Source organism: Sorghum bicolor, chromosome 9 (assembly GCF_000003195.3).
Source record: "Sorghum bicolor cultivar BTx623 chromosome 9, Sorghum_bicolor_NCBIv3, whole genome shotgun sequence".
Taxonomy (NCBI): domain Eukaryota; kingdom Viridiplantae; phylum Streptophyta; class Magnoliopsida; order Poales; family Poaceae; genus Sorghum; species Sorghum bicolor.
In genome coordinates this window covers 56,361,520-56,379,384 of record NC_012878.2, presented here as the reverse complement: position 1 = coordinate 56,379,384, position 17,865 = coordinate 56,361,520, and the positions used below count along the sequence as shown (strand labels likewise).

The 17,865-nt window shown below is 43.5% G+C and overlaps 1 protein-coding gene across 1 annotated transcript; it reads right to left on the bottom strand.

Moving 5' to 3' along the window:
- Window positions 14,180–17,590, bottom strand: LOC8061105 (probable glucuronosyltransferase Os01g0926600). The gene is made up of 4 exons (XM_002440140.2): window positions 17,259–17,590; window positions 15,493–15,881; window positions 15,088–15,329; window positions 14,180–14,992 (listed from the first exon to the last, which is right to left on the bottom strand). Exons 1-4 carry the CDS (start codon window positions 17,362–17,364, stop codon window positions 14,479–14,481), a joined length of 1,251 nt encoding a protein of 416 aa, XP_002440185.1. The 5' UTR covers window positions 17,365–17,590; the 3' UTR covers window positions 14,180–14,478.

The following is a 17,865-nucleotide window of genomic DNA, read 5'->3' as shown; positions in this document are numbered from 1 at the left end:
CCCTACCTCTAGTCTTCTTGAGTGGGAGAGGTCCATAGATCCAAAAATTTATGTAAGCATTGAGATTTGCTACGAGGATGGAGGCCTTAACCTCCTTGTGTCCCCCGAGATTTAATTTTGTGAGATGCTTTTGTGAATCGCGTTCTTGTTTCCCCCTCTCGTTCTTGCCTTGATTCGTCATTTTGAGACCAATTTGATTCGTTCTTTTTGCATTGGCTTGAGCAATGACATGAGTTGAGCCTTTCCACTAAAGAAAATCAACCAATTCCACACGAGTTCATAGATCGGGGCGAATCAAGCTTTCGGGGAGAAAAATCGGTGCTTTTCGTGTTCATCCAATTTTTCATTGATTGACTTCAAATTGGGCAATGATCTCTTAGAGGTAGCTCACCTATTGCCTTGTGACCATGTGGTTAAAATTTGGTGGCAATTGGTTTTGATTTAGCCACAAATCAAGATTTTTCTTCAACCGGGTGACTTTGTTCGCGCTGATTTCTTGACCTGCGGACAGTCCGCCCCTAGACCGAGGATAGTCTGCCGTTACTGTTTGTATCGCAAACGGCAGCCCCTTCGGGTGCCCGATCACAGACAGGCTTGGATCACGGACAGTCCGTCAATCCTGCGTGTTCTGCATCCAGAACATGTTTCCAACTTCGTTTTTCGCTATTTTGAATGCCGGACAGTCCGCCCCAAAACCCAGACAGTGCGTGGTTCATGTTTCTCAGCAGACAGAACTAGTTTCTTGCGGTGTGGTTTTTGTGTTTTGACCTACAGATAGTCCGGGCCTGACCACAGGCAGTCCGCCGCTTTCTAGGAGTTGAACATCAGACAGTCCAACCCTCAATCTCGGACAGTCCGGTGCTTGTACCACGGACAGTCCAGTGCTTGTACCACGGTCAGTCTGAGACTATCAGAGAAAGCTTTTTCACCTCACTCTCAAAGGGTTCGATCTATTCTGTGTTTGAGTGTTCTCTGGTGTGCCTAAGACTTCGCTTGATGTATCTAGCTACTTGTTAGCTCGTGTATCTCACACTCTTGTGTTCCGCTCGAGTGTGAGTTGCTTTTAGGCTTTGATCTTGGAACAATGGCCAACTATTTTGAAAGAAATTTGACCCCCTCCCCCCCCGGTTGGTCGTCGTTTTCGGTCCTTCAAGCTGTAGCTACTCATTATGTCCCAAGGCAAGCTTACATTAGGGAAGTTCATAGTGATGGAGCACTGTTAGTCTGTTCCTGAAACCACATGGTAAAAAAAGACAAACCGTTATATTGGTTAATATCAGCCAAAGTTAAGCTCGAAAATAACAATAGATGACAATGACTATAAAATAGCAAGAGAGGGTAATAGCTACTTTACTGAACATGTAAAAAACAAAATCAAATTCTTCTGAAATGGTTTCATCTTGATGTAACTCTTCTCTTAGAAGATATGTGCAAATCACTAAAACAGTCCATCATTTTGTGGCAAGTATCTTAATAACTCTAAGCTATATGCATATTTAACTAATTGTTTATAATGTGGAACCATACATTTGTTGATGTCTCGTCATCCCATTTGTTTATCTGAGCTCCTTGTCATTTTGTTACAGCATAGAAGGCTATCTCGCAATTAAATTGCAGTAACCTTTTGTAAGGCTATCTCGCAATTAAATTGCAGTGACCTTTTGTAATTAACGATGTGGCAAAGGCATTTTCTTGACTGCTAGCAAAACTAATGTTTTTATCATTCAAATTTTTTATATCTAATTAGAACAATTTCTGATTGATGGACTACAGTGAAAGACTAAGGCAAGGCAGATTATTTATCCAAGTGCATAAACTATGCATGACTGTTGCCGGTGTGGTGGACCAGTTCATGCAAAATATTCATAAAAGAAAAAATAGAGATAAGATGAACAAACTGCAAAGCTCATGCTTCTCATCCAGCGATACTCTCATGATGTTATAAGTAATATAAGTAATGTGTAACCGCAGACCAACCATGTAAACAATTTCAGCCAGTGCATGATAGTGTAAAAACATGTTGTATTTCAGTGTATTTCTCATCTAGTGTGCATAGGCACAGATGCTTTTTCTTGTCCAATCTGCCATCATTGCAGCATAAAACAACATGAACAAATACTGAGGAAACCAAAGAAGTCATGAGAACAGTGAAATGACAGTTGAACCATACACAGTTACTAATTTCTCCAGTAATTTGCATCATAAAGAATATGCAGCATAACCAAGGACAACTGCTTGAAGGAACAACAGTAGTACATCTACAGAAAACAGAGAAGCAGCATTCTGAATGCAGTAGGTTTTCTGGATGTACCTATTGAGGGTTAAGCCTAGTGCTGATTCCTCAATATATCTAGTTATCTATCTAGCAATTTACTATTCATTGTAATGTTGTTTACAGCTGATGCTTTAGCATCTAGGTAGCATCTACTTTATGCACTAGAATATGCTGTAATGGTTGAACTATTTTCCTTGGAAACCAAGTAAGCTTTTGCTATATAATGCAAGAAGCAGCCTATGGCCAAGCTGCCCTCTGGCAGATCCAAAATTCTCCACTTGTGTGTGTTACCTGGCCAACACCTATATCAGGAAGCAATGTCTTCACCAAGATCAGGAGCAAAGGCAGATTGGAAAAGCAGCAATAACAAAATTAATTAGAAAGCTGAGTAGTTCAAAGCCCATAGATCCTCATTGCCATGCTGCATGCAGTAGCTAAATAGTAAATTTAGTCAGTCATATAATGTTATATAAGTGCAAAATAAGCAAATCATCAAACACCTAGTATTAGAGAGTCAAAAGAAGATGCCAAAATATATCAAGATAAAATATCTATGGCTGTAATGATGCAGATGAATTGAAGGTGCAAGTACGGATACAACCTATTCTGTAAGAATACAAAATAACAACAAAAGGAAAAATTAGTCATGAGCACTGTTTTTATTGAACTGGCATAGCATGCGAGATTGCCCATGCATCCCAAACAGCAACAACAGGAAATTGTTGCAATATAGAATACACATGTGACTGAGGCATACACACATCAATCAAGAAAAAAAACAGAAGTTTGCAGTGATAGCTCAAAGGGGAAGAGGAAATATATATTGTGTTGAATGCCTAAATAAGATACACCGTGTAAAGCAATGTAGGTGCGCTATGAACACAAAGATTAACCTTATTTGGTGAAAATGTAGAGAATGACAGGTTTCCAATTAAACACAGGCATTTAGGACCACGCTTAGTATTTTGAAAAACCTATGGCATTCAATTCCAAATGTATTTGTACATGATGTTTCTAGTCAATTCTTTTGGCATGTGAAAACATAGTATTAACAAAAACTATTAAGCAATAGAAGGCACTCCTAAATTGAAACAACAGTGAAGCTACAGGCAACAGGAGTCAACAAGTGAATCTATACAACCTGTTTATTCTGATTTTCTATATCCACCATGGAGATGGCACATTTATTCTTAGCCAATTTCATTTGGGAGAATATCATTGCAGGAATTTACATAAAAAGCTAACTCCAAATACATACAACATGTGATGATAGCCAAAACCCCTTTCTGAATGACTTGGGTCAAGGAAAGAGAATAGATAAAAGCAGACCAGGCAGGGATGAAAAGTGTTTTTTTTAAAAAAAAGGAATAATCCTACCTCCATGTGGTCATTTGCTTGGTCCATAAAGATATGGACTTGATTGCCATGCAGAATAATTTTATCCCTAAGAGATTATTTATGATTAGAGCACAGCTGAGTTGAGAAGCATGTCCCCTGTTATTATCTACTTGGAAACAAAAACAAAATCAAAGTAAAAAAACCTTCATGGTTTTTTTTTAAAAAAAATACAGGCATGTGTGGTACATGATCAACAATTATGTCAATCTTGATAATAGAGGTAATGCCGGGTAAATAGTTTTCTTAGGAAAAAAAACGCTAAAAGAAAGAGAAGGTGCGTGTGCACATGGGGAACAGGGGAAGTGGAGGGCAGTGCCGGAGCTAGACTAGGTTCAGAATTCAGATTAACGGCCCATGTAGCCTGTGGTGAAACCGAGGGGTAGTTGCAAAACTGTGGAATTTGATTCCATAAAACAAATTACTATCCTAATACTATGTGTATACAAGCTTATAGCAGAAACATCCTAGATGATTAGCTATGTGAGAGCAGATCAGTTGTGCAGATTGCACTGCTCATGCTCGCTTTCAGGAAGAGGGCGAGACTCTGCAGATTACGGACCCAAACATACGCTAGAGCCAAATCAGTATATCTACTAAGAAATTTCTTTAATAAGCTATCATTATTCAAATGCTATTGCAAATAGTTCAACAAAGAAACCGCCAAAAGCCCTGAATCAATTCCTTATATCTCAATGTACTTTCAGAAATAGGAGGGGATTTTGCAGCACGCCCTTTCCCGGCGCTTAATCCACCTCCGCTACTGCACAAGCTGCACAGAACCAGCACCGGCCTAGGCGACGCCGACGCACAAAACTGACTCACCGATCGAAGTCAGGAGCACCGATCTAGTTGGGCTGCGACATGCGAAAACCGGAGAGCCATCTCGCAGGCCCAGGGCAGGTGGCAGCGGTGGTGACACGATAGCAGGAGCGCGAGGGGCCAGGCGGCGAGGTGCGGGCGGCGGGGGAGCGGCCGAGCGGGACAGGCACAGCAGCCCTGCCCTGGGCTGGCGCTGGTTCACGGAACACGGTGGGGCGGGGTGGCGGCAGGGCAGCACGGCTGTGGGCGAATGCCCAACGGAAGGGTAGGAGTTTTCACCGGTCAGATTCGACTTAGGTCCACTTGTCAGCGACGCTATTTTAAAAACCTAGTACAAGAGAAAGAGAAAATTTCACTCACCGTACAACAATTATTCAAGTGGATGCATGTTAGTCCTAAATATTATAGTTTATCTAATTTAATATGGCAACTATCTAGGTGGTGCATTTTATTAGGCTCTGTTTAGATTGGAGATGAAAATTTTTTTCATGTCACATCAGATGTGTCGGAAGGATGTCGGGAGGGGTTTTTAGAAACTAATAAAAAAACAAATTACATAGCTCGTCTGATAACTGCAAGACAAATCTATTAAGCATAATTAATTTGTTATTAGCACATGTGGGTTACTGTAGCACTTAAGCCTAATCATAGACTAACTAGGCTTAAAAGATTCGTCTCGTGATTTTTAACCATACTGTGTAATTAGTTTATTTTTTGGCCCAATAACCATTTTGGTCCCTCAACTATTATTCGAGGCTCGGTTTCATCCCTAAACTATTAAAATGGCCATTTAGGTCCTCAAAATTTAGTTTTAGGCTCAATTTCATCCTACAACTATGAAGATGATTGTTTCAGTCCTTAAACTTTGCATTTTAAGCTCAATTTCATCCATAAACTATTAAAGTGCATTTAACTTTTATTTTCAACTCAAATTTGTCTATTAAAAAAGAAAACATTATATTTTAGACAAAACTTCATCCATAAATTATCAAAATTATAGATTTGCTATTATTTCAATATATCCATGTATTCTTGAAGAATAAATAGTGTTTGATGTAACTATAGTTCTTTCCACAAATATCAATTTGGTTGGATACATATAAATGGTACAAGTATAAGGTAATGCTAAACATAACAGCTTGGAATTATTAATGGACATGAAAGAGTTTTTAGATAAATATTATTTTTCTATCTTCAATCGCTGGTGGTGTGGAGCTAATCATGTGCAGTAGTGCAACATTCCACGTACAACATAGATAAAGTTGAGTTAAAAATAAAAGTTCACAGAATAAAATACACTTTGATAGTTTTTAAATGAAACTGAGCTCAAAATACTAAGTTTGAGGACTAAAACGATCATGTTCATAGTTCTAGGATGAAATTGAGTCTAATAGTAGAGTTTGAGGACTAAAATGGACGTTTTGAAAGTTAAAGGACGAAATTGAGCCTCGAGTAATAGTTGAGGGACTAAAATGGCTATTCTGCCTTATTTTTTTATCTACATTTGATGTTTTATGCATGTGTCCAGAGATTCGATGCGATGGATGGTGAGAAACTAAACAGGGCCTTAGTCTAACATATTGTAATCTGTTTAATTTGATGCGAGAACTTGACTTATTTGTTTAATTTAATATGAGAACTTAACTCATTATTTAATGTAATTTGTCTAATTTAATGTGCGGCTCACCTACTCTGATCGCGACAACCAAGCTACGCAGGTACGGTGGTGCTCGTACGCGATGAACAACTCCGCAAAGAGAGAAAGAAAGAAAGAAAGGGAGATCGAGAAAAAGAATGTTGCTTGTTCTCTTTTGTTTGAAGGGGAGAGGTGTGGTTTCGAGGAATTGAGAATTCTTTAGCGAAATAGGATCATGTTTTTTTTATTGCTTCATATAGGGAAATATAATTGGTCTTGCTCAATCCGGTGGAATTGCTCTTAGATGAAAGCAAAGAAATTTAATCTCTATAATTAGATAATATTTGTCAAATACAAATGAAAGTGCTATCGTGATTATTTTTTTTAAAAAAAAAGCTAAACCAGACCACGAAACAGGATGGTCCGGCGTCGTGAAACAGAATGTCCGGGTTTTTACGAGGTCGCTGCAAGCCTGTATAAAGTTCATCGATCTATTACAGTCCTTGTCTTCTATCGCTTTGGGCCTTGTATAGTTCCCAAAACATTTTGATTTTTGGAATTTTAGCATTTTTATTTTTATTTGACAAATATTATTCAATTATAGAGTAACTAGGCTTAGATTCATCCTGTGATTCATAGTGTAAACTATGCAATTAGTTTTTATTTTTGTCTATATTTAATGCTCCATATATATGCCACAAGATTCGGTATGACAGGAAATTTTGAAAAAAAAAATTAATTTTTGGGGTGAACTAATCAAGCTTGGTGTGTGCGTCAACAGCTTAGAGCCCCAGGCACGCAGATGACATGTCGTGCTAGCAAAGGTGACATGTGTCAAGCAGCGGGGCAGGCATCGGAGACAAATCAGGATGTCCACGGCGCAACCATCTTTACCGCAAGTTGACTTCAGTAGACTCTCTGAAACTAATCGTAGAAAGCTGGAACCGGAACCGGTACGGGAACCAGAACCGGAACTGGAACCGGAGTACGCCCAGTTATCTTCATCACAATAGCCTTGTTGCTCTGTTCCGGCTAATGTGGATTCAGATGCAAACAGCAAGCTAATGACCAGCCAAGTTACACCAAATGGCTTTTCTATTTGACGTATAATTCAAAGTAGCAGAGATATACAAACACAGGATACACCACCTCAGCGCCACCAGAATCTCATTGCCTTGAACAAACACAAATCATTACAGCACAATAACAAAAATCACTCTTTCTTTGGACAGAACAATTGACTGAAAATTTGACTGATGAGATCAACCATTTCTCTTACTTACAGATGACACTACAAATTTGGCAAAAACACCTTCGAATATCAGCTTCCAAAACGAACGCAGCTAAACTCTGGTACAATCATACAAGCATACATACGAGATACTCCAACAATCCCAACATTACAAGGTGTCTGAACTGAAGAAGCTACTTTTTGAGCAAGAAGAAGCTGACGAGAAGCCCAATGACAGGGATGAGAGTGAACGTGCACGCGCATAGAAGCGCCATGCCAGTGGCATGCCGGCCTTCGAGATCGCGTGCCACCCAGAAAGAAGCAGAAGCTGTCGCAGAGCCGACGATGACCCCGGCCACAAGGATGATATAGTACAGGACGGCAAGTGCTTTGCCGTGGTGGGAGAAGATACCTTCAGGAGTGTTGGCGACCAGGAACGCGAGCGCCACCACCGCCTCGACGACGCCGGCGGAGAACATCGCCGACGGCACCATCGTCCTGCTATGGAGGGCGCCGGCGATCGAGCTCACGACCCTCATGAGTGCAGCTGGGGATGAGTCCATCTGTCTTGCTAGTGTCAAGTGCTGTATGTGAGACAGAGAGAGATGGCTGGTTTGGTTGAATGGCAGAGGTTCAAGATTGAGCTTCGAGCTTCTTCTACTCCACCGATGATGAGTGTGTCTTGGGTTGTTGCCTTTGCCTGCGTATATAGAGAATGATCATGGACTTATCCCTCCTGCATTGACCGCCAACTGCGCGTTTTCCCAATCTTTAAAAGCTATATACAGAACCGGTACCGGTACCGGAACTGGAGCTGGAGCTGGAACTGGAACTGGAACTGGATAGCCGGTGTCAATATCAACCGTACGCTGTCATCAGCATGAAAGGTTCATTGTGCCCAGCAAAGCACATCCTGAGCATGTGTGTGCTTGCTCTTTCAGACAAAACACAACCGACTTGTTTTCATAAATATTGGACAGAGGCACGGGTTCTCTAAACGTTCTCCTTCCTCCGTTTCTTTTCCCCGGTGAAAATGAACCTATCAAATTCCTACGATCGGGAGAGACGTGTGGTTCTATCAAATTACTAGTCTCTATTTGGCATAAGTGATTCTGAAGCAGATTTTTTGCCTTCAGGCCACGAGCAATTCTACCGATGGAGCGAAAATAACTCTACCGACTAAACTAAAGTTTATTTTTTATAGTGTTCGACAAAACAATTTCTCATGATAAACAAGAAAACTAAAAAATTACTATAATGATCTTCTCTTTCTTTTTCTTTTTCTTTTTTTTCTCCTCTTCTATTTCTTCTTCTTTCTTATCCGATTATTACAGTAATACAACGCAGCATGTACATGCTCACAATCTTCTTCTTCCTTGATCTCTGACGGCCTCTGCACACCTGTGCGTCTCGACTGCGGCACTCATGTCCTGTCGAGGGCAAATCGGACTTCGACGCACTCTAGGCCCAGCATAGCGAGTGCTAGCTAGCAGAAGTAGTTATTTTCAGCCTTATTTCACACTAATTCCTCCTGAGAGCATGTTTCAAAAATACATGTTTGGCATAAACACAACTTGAAACGGCTTGTGAAATTCGTGAAAAAAAATATATGCCAAACGAAGCCTAAAGAAATGCTACTAGCAAACAATGGTTAGTGAAGTGAGATTTGTAGATGGGATGGTGAATAACAAAATGCCCTTTCTCGTTGTGGAATGTGTCTGAAAATATAATAATAAAGAAGATGTGACATCATCTAAACAATTTGGTCATCTATCATTTAACCAATTAGCGGAGCTAAAAGGCCATTTAAATTGTCTATAGACAGTGTACACGAACTAGAGTTACTAGACTGCAGTTTAGACAAAATAAAGGCGTCTAGTCGTGCCAAAGCTTTATAGGTGAAATTGTCCAGGAAAAGTTTTTTTTAACGAAACTAGAGGCCCTTACAGAGATTTATTAAAAACCAAACTTACAAGTTTAACAACAAAGCTTCAAGAGACCAAAGAGAGAGAGAGAGAGGAATAAAATACGAGTACAGAAAAAAAAAAAGGAGCAAGAATTGACTAGCAGGTAATAAAACAGTGGTGCCGTGCGGAGAGGTATCAGGTCGCTTTCACCTTCACCTGGCTCGCTCTGCTTCAACCAGGAACTGGAACCGAACCAGGAACCGGAACCGGTATCCTTGTGGCTGAGTGCTTTGTAGTCAGCTTTTGATGTTTCGTGGCATAGCATGAAAGAAGGCCAACCAGCATGTGCTTTGCGCTTTCAGCTCGGATACTTCTAGCTGTCTCTGTCCGACGTTCTCTGATGGAACCATTGGTCCATTTCAATTTCAATGACCGTGTTGGTGCCGGAAGCCGAGTTGGAACTGGAACTGGAACTGGAACCGTTACCGCTATATGGTGATGACTGATGAGCTCCCCCCATGAAATTTCGTGCCGGTTCTGGCCTCCACTATCTTTGATGCCTTTCCAATGCTCCTTGATGACTTAGCTAAATTGTCAGGTAACTAAAGCGTAAATGGCTTCCCCTATTGACATTTATCTCCTCTGATCTTAATTTCTGGCTTCGCCCCTGCCCACCGTGGTCTGCTCGTAAGCTCAACTAATCGAGATTAAAATCGTAAGATCGAAACGAATACTTCGTTCGCAAATTCAGTCACCACTTTTAGCTAACCAAATTTATTTGCTCCTTCAGTCCTTCTATTTACGCTGCCTATTTTTACTCCTTCTATTTGAGTTTTGAGATAGATGGATAAATAAATAAATTCACATTGTTCTGTTGGGCGTGTCATTTTTCGATCATGAGAATAACATCGCTTCCAAAATGAGAACTGGAACCGGAACCAAAACCATAATCGGAACCGGAACCAGAACTGGAGCAGGTCCAGTTGCCTTCATCACAATAACAACCTTTGTTGCTCTGTCCCAGGGAGACATGCAACACACGAAGATCCTCCACTTTACAACCATAATCTTGTTACCATGTATGAATAATCAATAATCATCACATCAACGGTAACCCAAACTAATCTGGCCTCAAACAAAAAAAAACCCAGAAACATAACTCACATCACAAAAACATACTGTACTACATACAAGGTATCTGATGAGACTACTTCTCGAGCATGACGAAGCCGACGAGTATCCCGAACACGGGGATCAGCATGAGCGTCGAAGCGCAGAGCAGCGCCATGCCAATGCCATGCCGGGCGTCGTCCAGACGGCGCGCGACCCAGAAGGAAGCGGAGGCCGTCGCAGAGCCCACGACGAGCCCCGCTACAAGGACGCCGTAGTACACGACGATGGCCAGCTTGCCGTGGTGGGAGAAGATGCCCTCGGGGGTAGTCCTGTAGAAGAAGAGGGCGAGCGCCGCCACCGCTTGGAAGACGCCGGTGGTGAGCATCGCCGGCGGCACCATCGGCCTGCTCCGGAGCGCGGCGGAGGCCGAGCTCACCACCCTCGGGACCGCGGCTTCCGGGTCCATCGATGATCGATCGCTCGTGGTCCTCGCTAGTCGCTCGTGCCGCAGCAATGGCGATTGGCTTGAGTTTTGGAGATGGCAAGAGGTTGACGGTTGAAGTGAGGCCCCTGCTGCATTCGGCGAATCGTCGTGGGATATAAATAGTGACCGAGGGACTGGCACCGGAACCGGAACTGGAACCGGAACTGGATCCGGAACCGGTAGTATGTCAGGTAGAAAATTCCAAAGAAGGAAAAGGAGCGTCAGATATAGGAGTAGAAAAATGATAGCTTGGAGGAATGCGATATCAGGGCTTGCCTACGTAGCTACTGGCAGTACTCATACTTTGGAAACTAGTTGCACCGCTGAAGTGCACGCGTGTTCGAATCTTCGAAGCCAACCGTGGAACCGGGCATAACGGGAACCGGAACTGGAGCTGGAACTGGAACCGCAGTCACTAAGCCACCGTGCTGTGTCTCTTGTCTTTTTGCCCAGCCACAGACCAGCCAGCATGAAAGGTTAACGTGTGCGCCCAGTGGCGGATCTAGGATTTTAATCATGAGGGTACGAACGAAAACGATATAGTTCATCGATATGAACATAACATAATTAGATCACTAAACGGTGATAAAATAGTTGTGAATATAGAGTATTAAGGTTGTTATATAAGCTGAGTAGACTAGCAATTATGTATAACAATGCATTATACATGTATATATTATTAAAGAATATACATATTAAATGTTTTTCAAAAAAATTTGCTGTCCTCCCATGCTACTACTCTAGAACCGCCCCTGGTACTTCCTCTATCCTAAATTGGAAGTCATTCTATGAATTTTGAAAAATCAAAATATCTTAAATTTAACTAAATTTATATGGTAGAATAATATTTATGATATCAATTGAATATCATTAGGTTCTTGATTACTTATATTTTCATAGTATATCAATTAAATTTATATTTAACTAATTTTTTTATAATTTTCGTCAAACTTAAGATGTTTTGACTGTCTAATATTTTTAAAATGACGTACAATTTAGGAGGGAGGGAGTAAGAGAACATGCTATATTTGTCCGCTGTCGTGCGATGGAACTCAGGTGCAATGATAGGTCCATTTCAACAACTACCAAGGAATCCGTGGTACTGCAACTGCAAAGGTGAAGCCGACGACCGACGTGGATCTGGATTCTGGAACCGGAACCGGATTCGGAACTGGAACCAGTGCGCTGATGAGTGATGAGCCCCATGCCGATGGACTGTTTTTCTTCATGTGTCCGACCCAACCCCGGCTCCCAGCTCTTGAAATTTCGTGCCCGTTTCTGGTCTACAAGGAAAGGGGCGACCGTGTGCAAAGTCTAGACACTGGGTTGCCTTTCGTTTGGCATGATAAGTCATGCTAGAAAATACTGTTTGTTAATTTATTATAAGAGAAAAACATTGCTGAATGGCTGACAGATTCAGCTTTGTCCTATATCAGTTTAATGGCTGTAGGTTGGGGGAAGGCTAAATATAATAGCACTAATAAAAAGGCTAAAAATATTATTTTACTAGGACTCACTGGAAAAACGCATAAATCCAAAAGTAATAAAAAATTGCATTCTTCTTTACTTCTGCAAAAATATTCACTTCAAAAATTTATAAAATAGTCATACACCAATAAATATAACAAAGAACACAAATGATATGCTATAAAATAGCATAAATCCATGTCTTAGGAAGGAAAGGAGAAGGAAAGCTAGACGGCCAACATATCGCAGCCCGCAGCGCAGTCTGGCTGTTTCCTGTCGACCCAATCTTCAAGGCCCATATATTCGGTAGCCCATGAGAAGTCGATAACTCAGCTGCAGGCCTGCAGCCCTGCAGGCAGAGCGTACCTCGGCAGGCAAAGCTGGATTTGCGCGCGAGCTCCCGCTATAAAATAAGCGCTTCCCCTCCTCTGCTGGGACTGTCGCCATCTGAATTTTTCTCCTGTTGTCTGGTTGGAATCTTTTTTAACCCACAATTTGTTAGGCCTTATTTACTTCCACGCAAAACTCAAAAAAAATTTCAAGATTTTCCGTCGCATCGAATTTTTAGACATATGCATGGAGTATTAAATATAAACGAAAATAAAAACTAATTGCACAGCTTGGTCGGAGTTTACGAGACAAATCTTTTGAGCCTAGTTAGTCCATGGTTGGACAATAATTATCACAAACAAACGAAAGTGCTATAGTGTCATGAAATTTTTTCCATCCATAACTAAACATGGCCGATCTCCATCCAGAACTAAACACGGCAGACGGGGTGCGCCTTCCTTATGCATGGCAACGGGGGCATCCCCGTCGGGTATACGAAGAACGTTTTGCTCCTCGCCTCTCTAAAAATTCCCCGCTCCCCGTCCCCGTCCCCGCACGAGGAATCCAGCCCCGACGGGTCCCCGTCCCCGAAACACAGAGCATCAGACAGCATGAGGGGACCAAATCAAATAGCATAAGGAAAAAAATATAGTATGAATTTCACATTTGAGATACAAAAATTGACAGGAATCAATGGGGACAATATCATTCTCATTTCTCAGATCGAGGTAGGGCAACTAGTTCTCCTCACCGTGAAGGCCTCTGGCCTCCTCACGTCAAGGTGAAGCATCCGCTGCCTCCATGGATCTGCAATTGTTGGGCTCGATTAGAGTTCGAACTGCCGGTGTCCAGGACGATGGCATTGGGAGAAGGGAGGCGCTGCAGCTTGCACAGGGAGGGACTAGCGTCGTCTCTGGGACTCCGACACAAGCGGCGGCCGCCCTTGAGGGCTGCGGATGGGAGGATGGGATTGGGGGGAGGGAGACACAACTTGGCCTACTAGAGACTACGAGATTGGGAGGAGAGAAATCTGTGGGAGATGACGAGGGGAGGGGATGAGACTATGGGAGAGGTGGAGGGGAAAGGAACAGGATCGAGATGTTTGATACTGGAGCGGCCGAGCCGCCCGAGCGGCGCTTGCAGCTTTGTAGGCCTATTTAGGGGTGGTCTTTTTGCATTGTCGGGTCCCCGACGGGTGATGGGGACGGGGCATAGAGAACGTTCTGTCACCTGCTTCACCCGACGGGGATGAAATTCAGCCATTAAACTCCCCGCGGGGATACAAATCCTTCCATCTTCTTCCCCTAATAGATGAAATCTCCATCGGGGATCGGGGCCCCATTGCCAACTTGAGCCTTCCTGCAGCTCCCTTCCAATTCTAACCCTAGGCTGTAGGCTCAGGCGAGCTGTGAAAGTTTCTCGTTTGGGCAACTGTAAGCCAGAACCCAAAAAGATGTGTTTCTGTTCAAGGAAACTTGTTCTCCGAGAGAACAGAGGCTGTGTTGTCAAGACATGCTAGTTAATATATAGAATAATAATACCATTAGTGTAATTTGTCTTTGCCCCGGCCACCCTGATTGCCATGTGCTACTAGTATATATATATACAGGCAAGACAGGCACATTGCCTCAAAAAAGAAGAATGGTTGGAGGAGCAAGAGAAGAGCTTTACATTTAATCATCAATGGCTGTGTGGTTCACTCATCATCAGCATCACCATCTTCGATCAGCCTCTCATCTGGTTGTTGTGTCGTTTACAAAAGAGCACCAAATGGTGACGGTGCCTCAACCTCACCAGTCGCCACTATACTATACACACCTACCACGGCTTGAGGTCTTCCCGGGTCCCCTCGGTCCAGTTGAGCACCTTCTGCCCGGGCTTGAGGAACACGCCCTTGCCGTGGGGGAGCTTCCGCGCCAGCCCGTTGAGCACCTGGTGGAACGCGTCCCGGGGCTCCGCGGGCTGCGGGAACAGCATCGCCTGCTTCATCGACGGGTTCGCCAGCAGCCGCTGTTTGCGGAGGATCTCCTCCATGGGTATGGACGTCAGGATGGTGTCCAGCTTCAGGACGTCGTCCTCGGCCACGAACACGGCGATCTCCTCCCATGGGATCGCGTCCGCAAAGGGGAGCACGATGTCGTCCGCGATGATCACGGGGATGCAGCCAAACACCACGGCCTCCACTAGACGGGGACTCCATGGCGCCCACCCCAGTGGGCACAGGCAGAAGATGGCACGCTGCATGTCCTCATAGTAGGTTGGCGGGTGTTCTGTGGAGATGTCGAACAGAGCATTGTTCTTGAAGTTCTCCCATACTGACGCACGGGCACCCCTGCATTTGTGTGTATGGTAGGTGCGTCAAGACTTTCCAATCAATGATTCAGTAATAAGACTGCTTGTCAGGTACTACATGATTTAGGTGCGTACCTTGCATAGTAACCACCCTCGGGATCATTTGCGGTGTCATAGAACAGACCACGGAAGTAGACAAAGATTGAACGAGGGGTCTCTGGTGGAACAATGTGAGTTCTGATCTTATGAGGAGGAGCATACGGCGGGATGGTGATGGAGCCTTCCTTCAGGCACACATGATGCTTCTGCCCAAAAGTCTGGACCAGTGTAGCACGGCGCAGCACCGGAAGGACACCTCGCTGGATGGCCGTCTCTTCCTGGACAATAAGAATTCTGAGTGCACAGTAGGTGGATGGTGCTACAAGAACAGATGCTGTGTATATATGGGGAAATGACTAGGCTGGAATTCCATTTTATAACTTTGCATTCAACGTTACATTGGTACTCATCCAATTCATGGTTTATGGCTCTGTGACTCACCTGGAAATAGAAGCATGCTCCAAAGTCATGTGGTGTGACAAAGAAATGGTCTGCTCCCTCCGTCCTGTTCCAGTAGGGCCAACGCTTGGAAATATACTGAATCGCACTTCTCATCATTCGTGGAGACTTTGTAGTCAAGGGATGACCCCATGGTGTAAGGTCGCACGTTGTGTATACTGGAGTATAGAACCAATCAGCTTCGTCCGGATTTAGAGTCCGGACCGCGCTCGTCAAGAGGAAGCGATGCATGAATATCTCTGTAGCAAACATGTGGCTGAGGCATCTCGAATCCTTTGCCAGTATATTCTTGTTGTACTTGGGGGGCAGCTCATAGACATATACCTTGAGCCTTCCGACAGGATCATCTTCAAGCACATCACCAGCACTCCCTGAAATTTAATCACATCCGCATTGGAAACATGAGGATATGCACCTTAATGCCATGATCAATACAATGATGTTATATGAGTGGTGGCTGAGGGTAAATGGCTTGATCCCCAGAGCTCTCAAGAGAGGTCTTATCTCTCTGATTATTTTGGCCACTTGGTCTCAGTGGAAACATCGAAATAACGTGGTGTTCAATGGAGCCAATACTAATACAGCTAATTCTTAGACAAATCACCTAGGAGGTCCATCTCTGGTGTTCTTAGACAAATCACCTAGGAGGTCCATCTCTGGTGTCTAGCTGAGGTTTTATTCATGTGGAGGTCCTGGCTCATAGATAGATTGGCTGGTCATTGGTCATGTTTGTGCGTTGTTGTAAGAAGCGCAAATGTACACAGAGATGAATTCAAAACCGAGGTGTGTGTGTTTCTAGCCGAGGTGTGTGTGTGTTTTGGGGGTGTTGTAAACTCGTGTTCTTCTTAATACAATGTTACACGGATATCTTGCCTATTTGAAGGAAAAAACATGATCCTAATGCAATGACAATGGAGTCTAACAGTTTTGCAAAAGTACTTTTTTTCCCCTTCAGGCAAAGCATAACTGAAACTATATAACAAGCAGGCACACAAGCAAGTTATGCAGAATTCTTTTAGTAGGCTCAGGGTGTAGCTAAATATCACAGCAATTAAGATTTTGATTGAAGGATCCATCGCAATTCTATGAAGTTGATAATCGATAAGTAATAAGTGTAGTTAGTGGGCAAAGTATGTACCGGTGAACATATCTTAGGTGGAAACATGGAGATGAATTCAAAAAACGTAATTCAATGAATCTATATTTTTTTTTAACATGGCACATCCAAAAGTGAATCTACAGGTGAACTTTATCCATTTAGCGCAAATGTTGTGGGTGCAAACTCGTTTTTGAATTCATAAGATAATCAAGTTTGTCATTTTGGAGCATATAAAAGGTAGGATCATGATCCATTCCAGATTGCATTAAAAAAAAGTAATGGCAGGTTTGATCTCAAGATTTGAATTTTGTTCCTTTCCATGATGAAATAATTCATTGTGCGCACTGAGCGCTTGACTGAATGTCTGAATGGGAGCGCCGAGTTGCTAGTTCGTTCATGGATTAACAAAGGAAGCGTGGAAGCATCTCTGGCAGTAAAGACCTGATCTATCTCGCCAACTACGCGCTCGCTCGTCTTCCCAAGACCTCAACATCAGATCCACTCCGGCCAGCAGAAACGCGGGCGCGGCGACGAGCACGGACGAATTCCCCAGATCATTACACCCGACGGGCGCAGGCAACGCATAATTCACTGATCGGATCAAAGAGAAGCAGAGGACGACGAAGTAAGCAAGGGCGAGGCCGCGTACCTTGGATCCTCTCAGTCTCCTGCGCCGCGACGACGGCGACGTCGGAGCAGGCGAGGAGCAAGGCGACGAGCGCAAGGGCTTGCGCCATCGCGCTCCCCCTCCCCATTAGACTGAGCGCCTGCCTTCCCTCTACTCTCGGTAGCTGCTCAGGCAGGAACGCGGAGTCCGGGAGAGGTGGTAGGCAACTGGCGGGATTCTTGGCAGGAAGAGGAATAGACTAGGCGCCCAGACGCGGAGTCAAAGCGAGTATGGCAGGGGTGATGGTGGCCGTGCTCGCTGTCGGCGGAGGTGAGGTGGTGGGTGCCTGCCAGGTTCCCTGTGTTTGTTTGCAAATGATGACTTTTTGCATTCCCATGGACTCCTCCCACCACTACCAGCACTCCAGCAGTGGTTTTGTCCTTGAAAAATAAATAAATAAAATTCCAGGAAAGTGGCAGTACAGTAGTACTAGGCTATTGCTGGTACTGCCTCTTCCTTTTTTGCAACGTTGTCGCTTTGCTTAGGTCACACTTCACGCCTTTTTTTATTTTTTTCCTTTTCATAAAATCTTTTTTTAATTTTCTCCTCGTTACCTACTATATTTGACTTGGATCGTCTGTCTGATCTA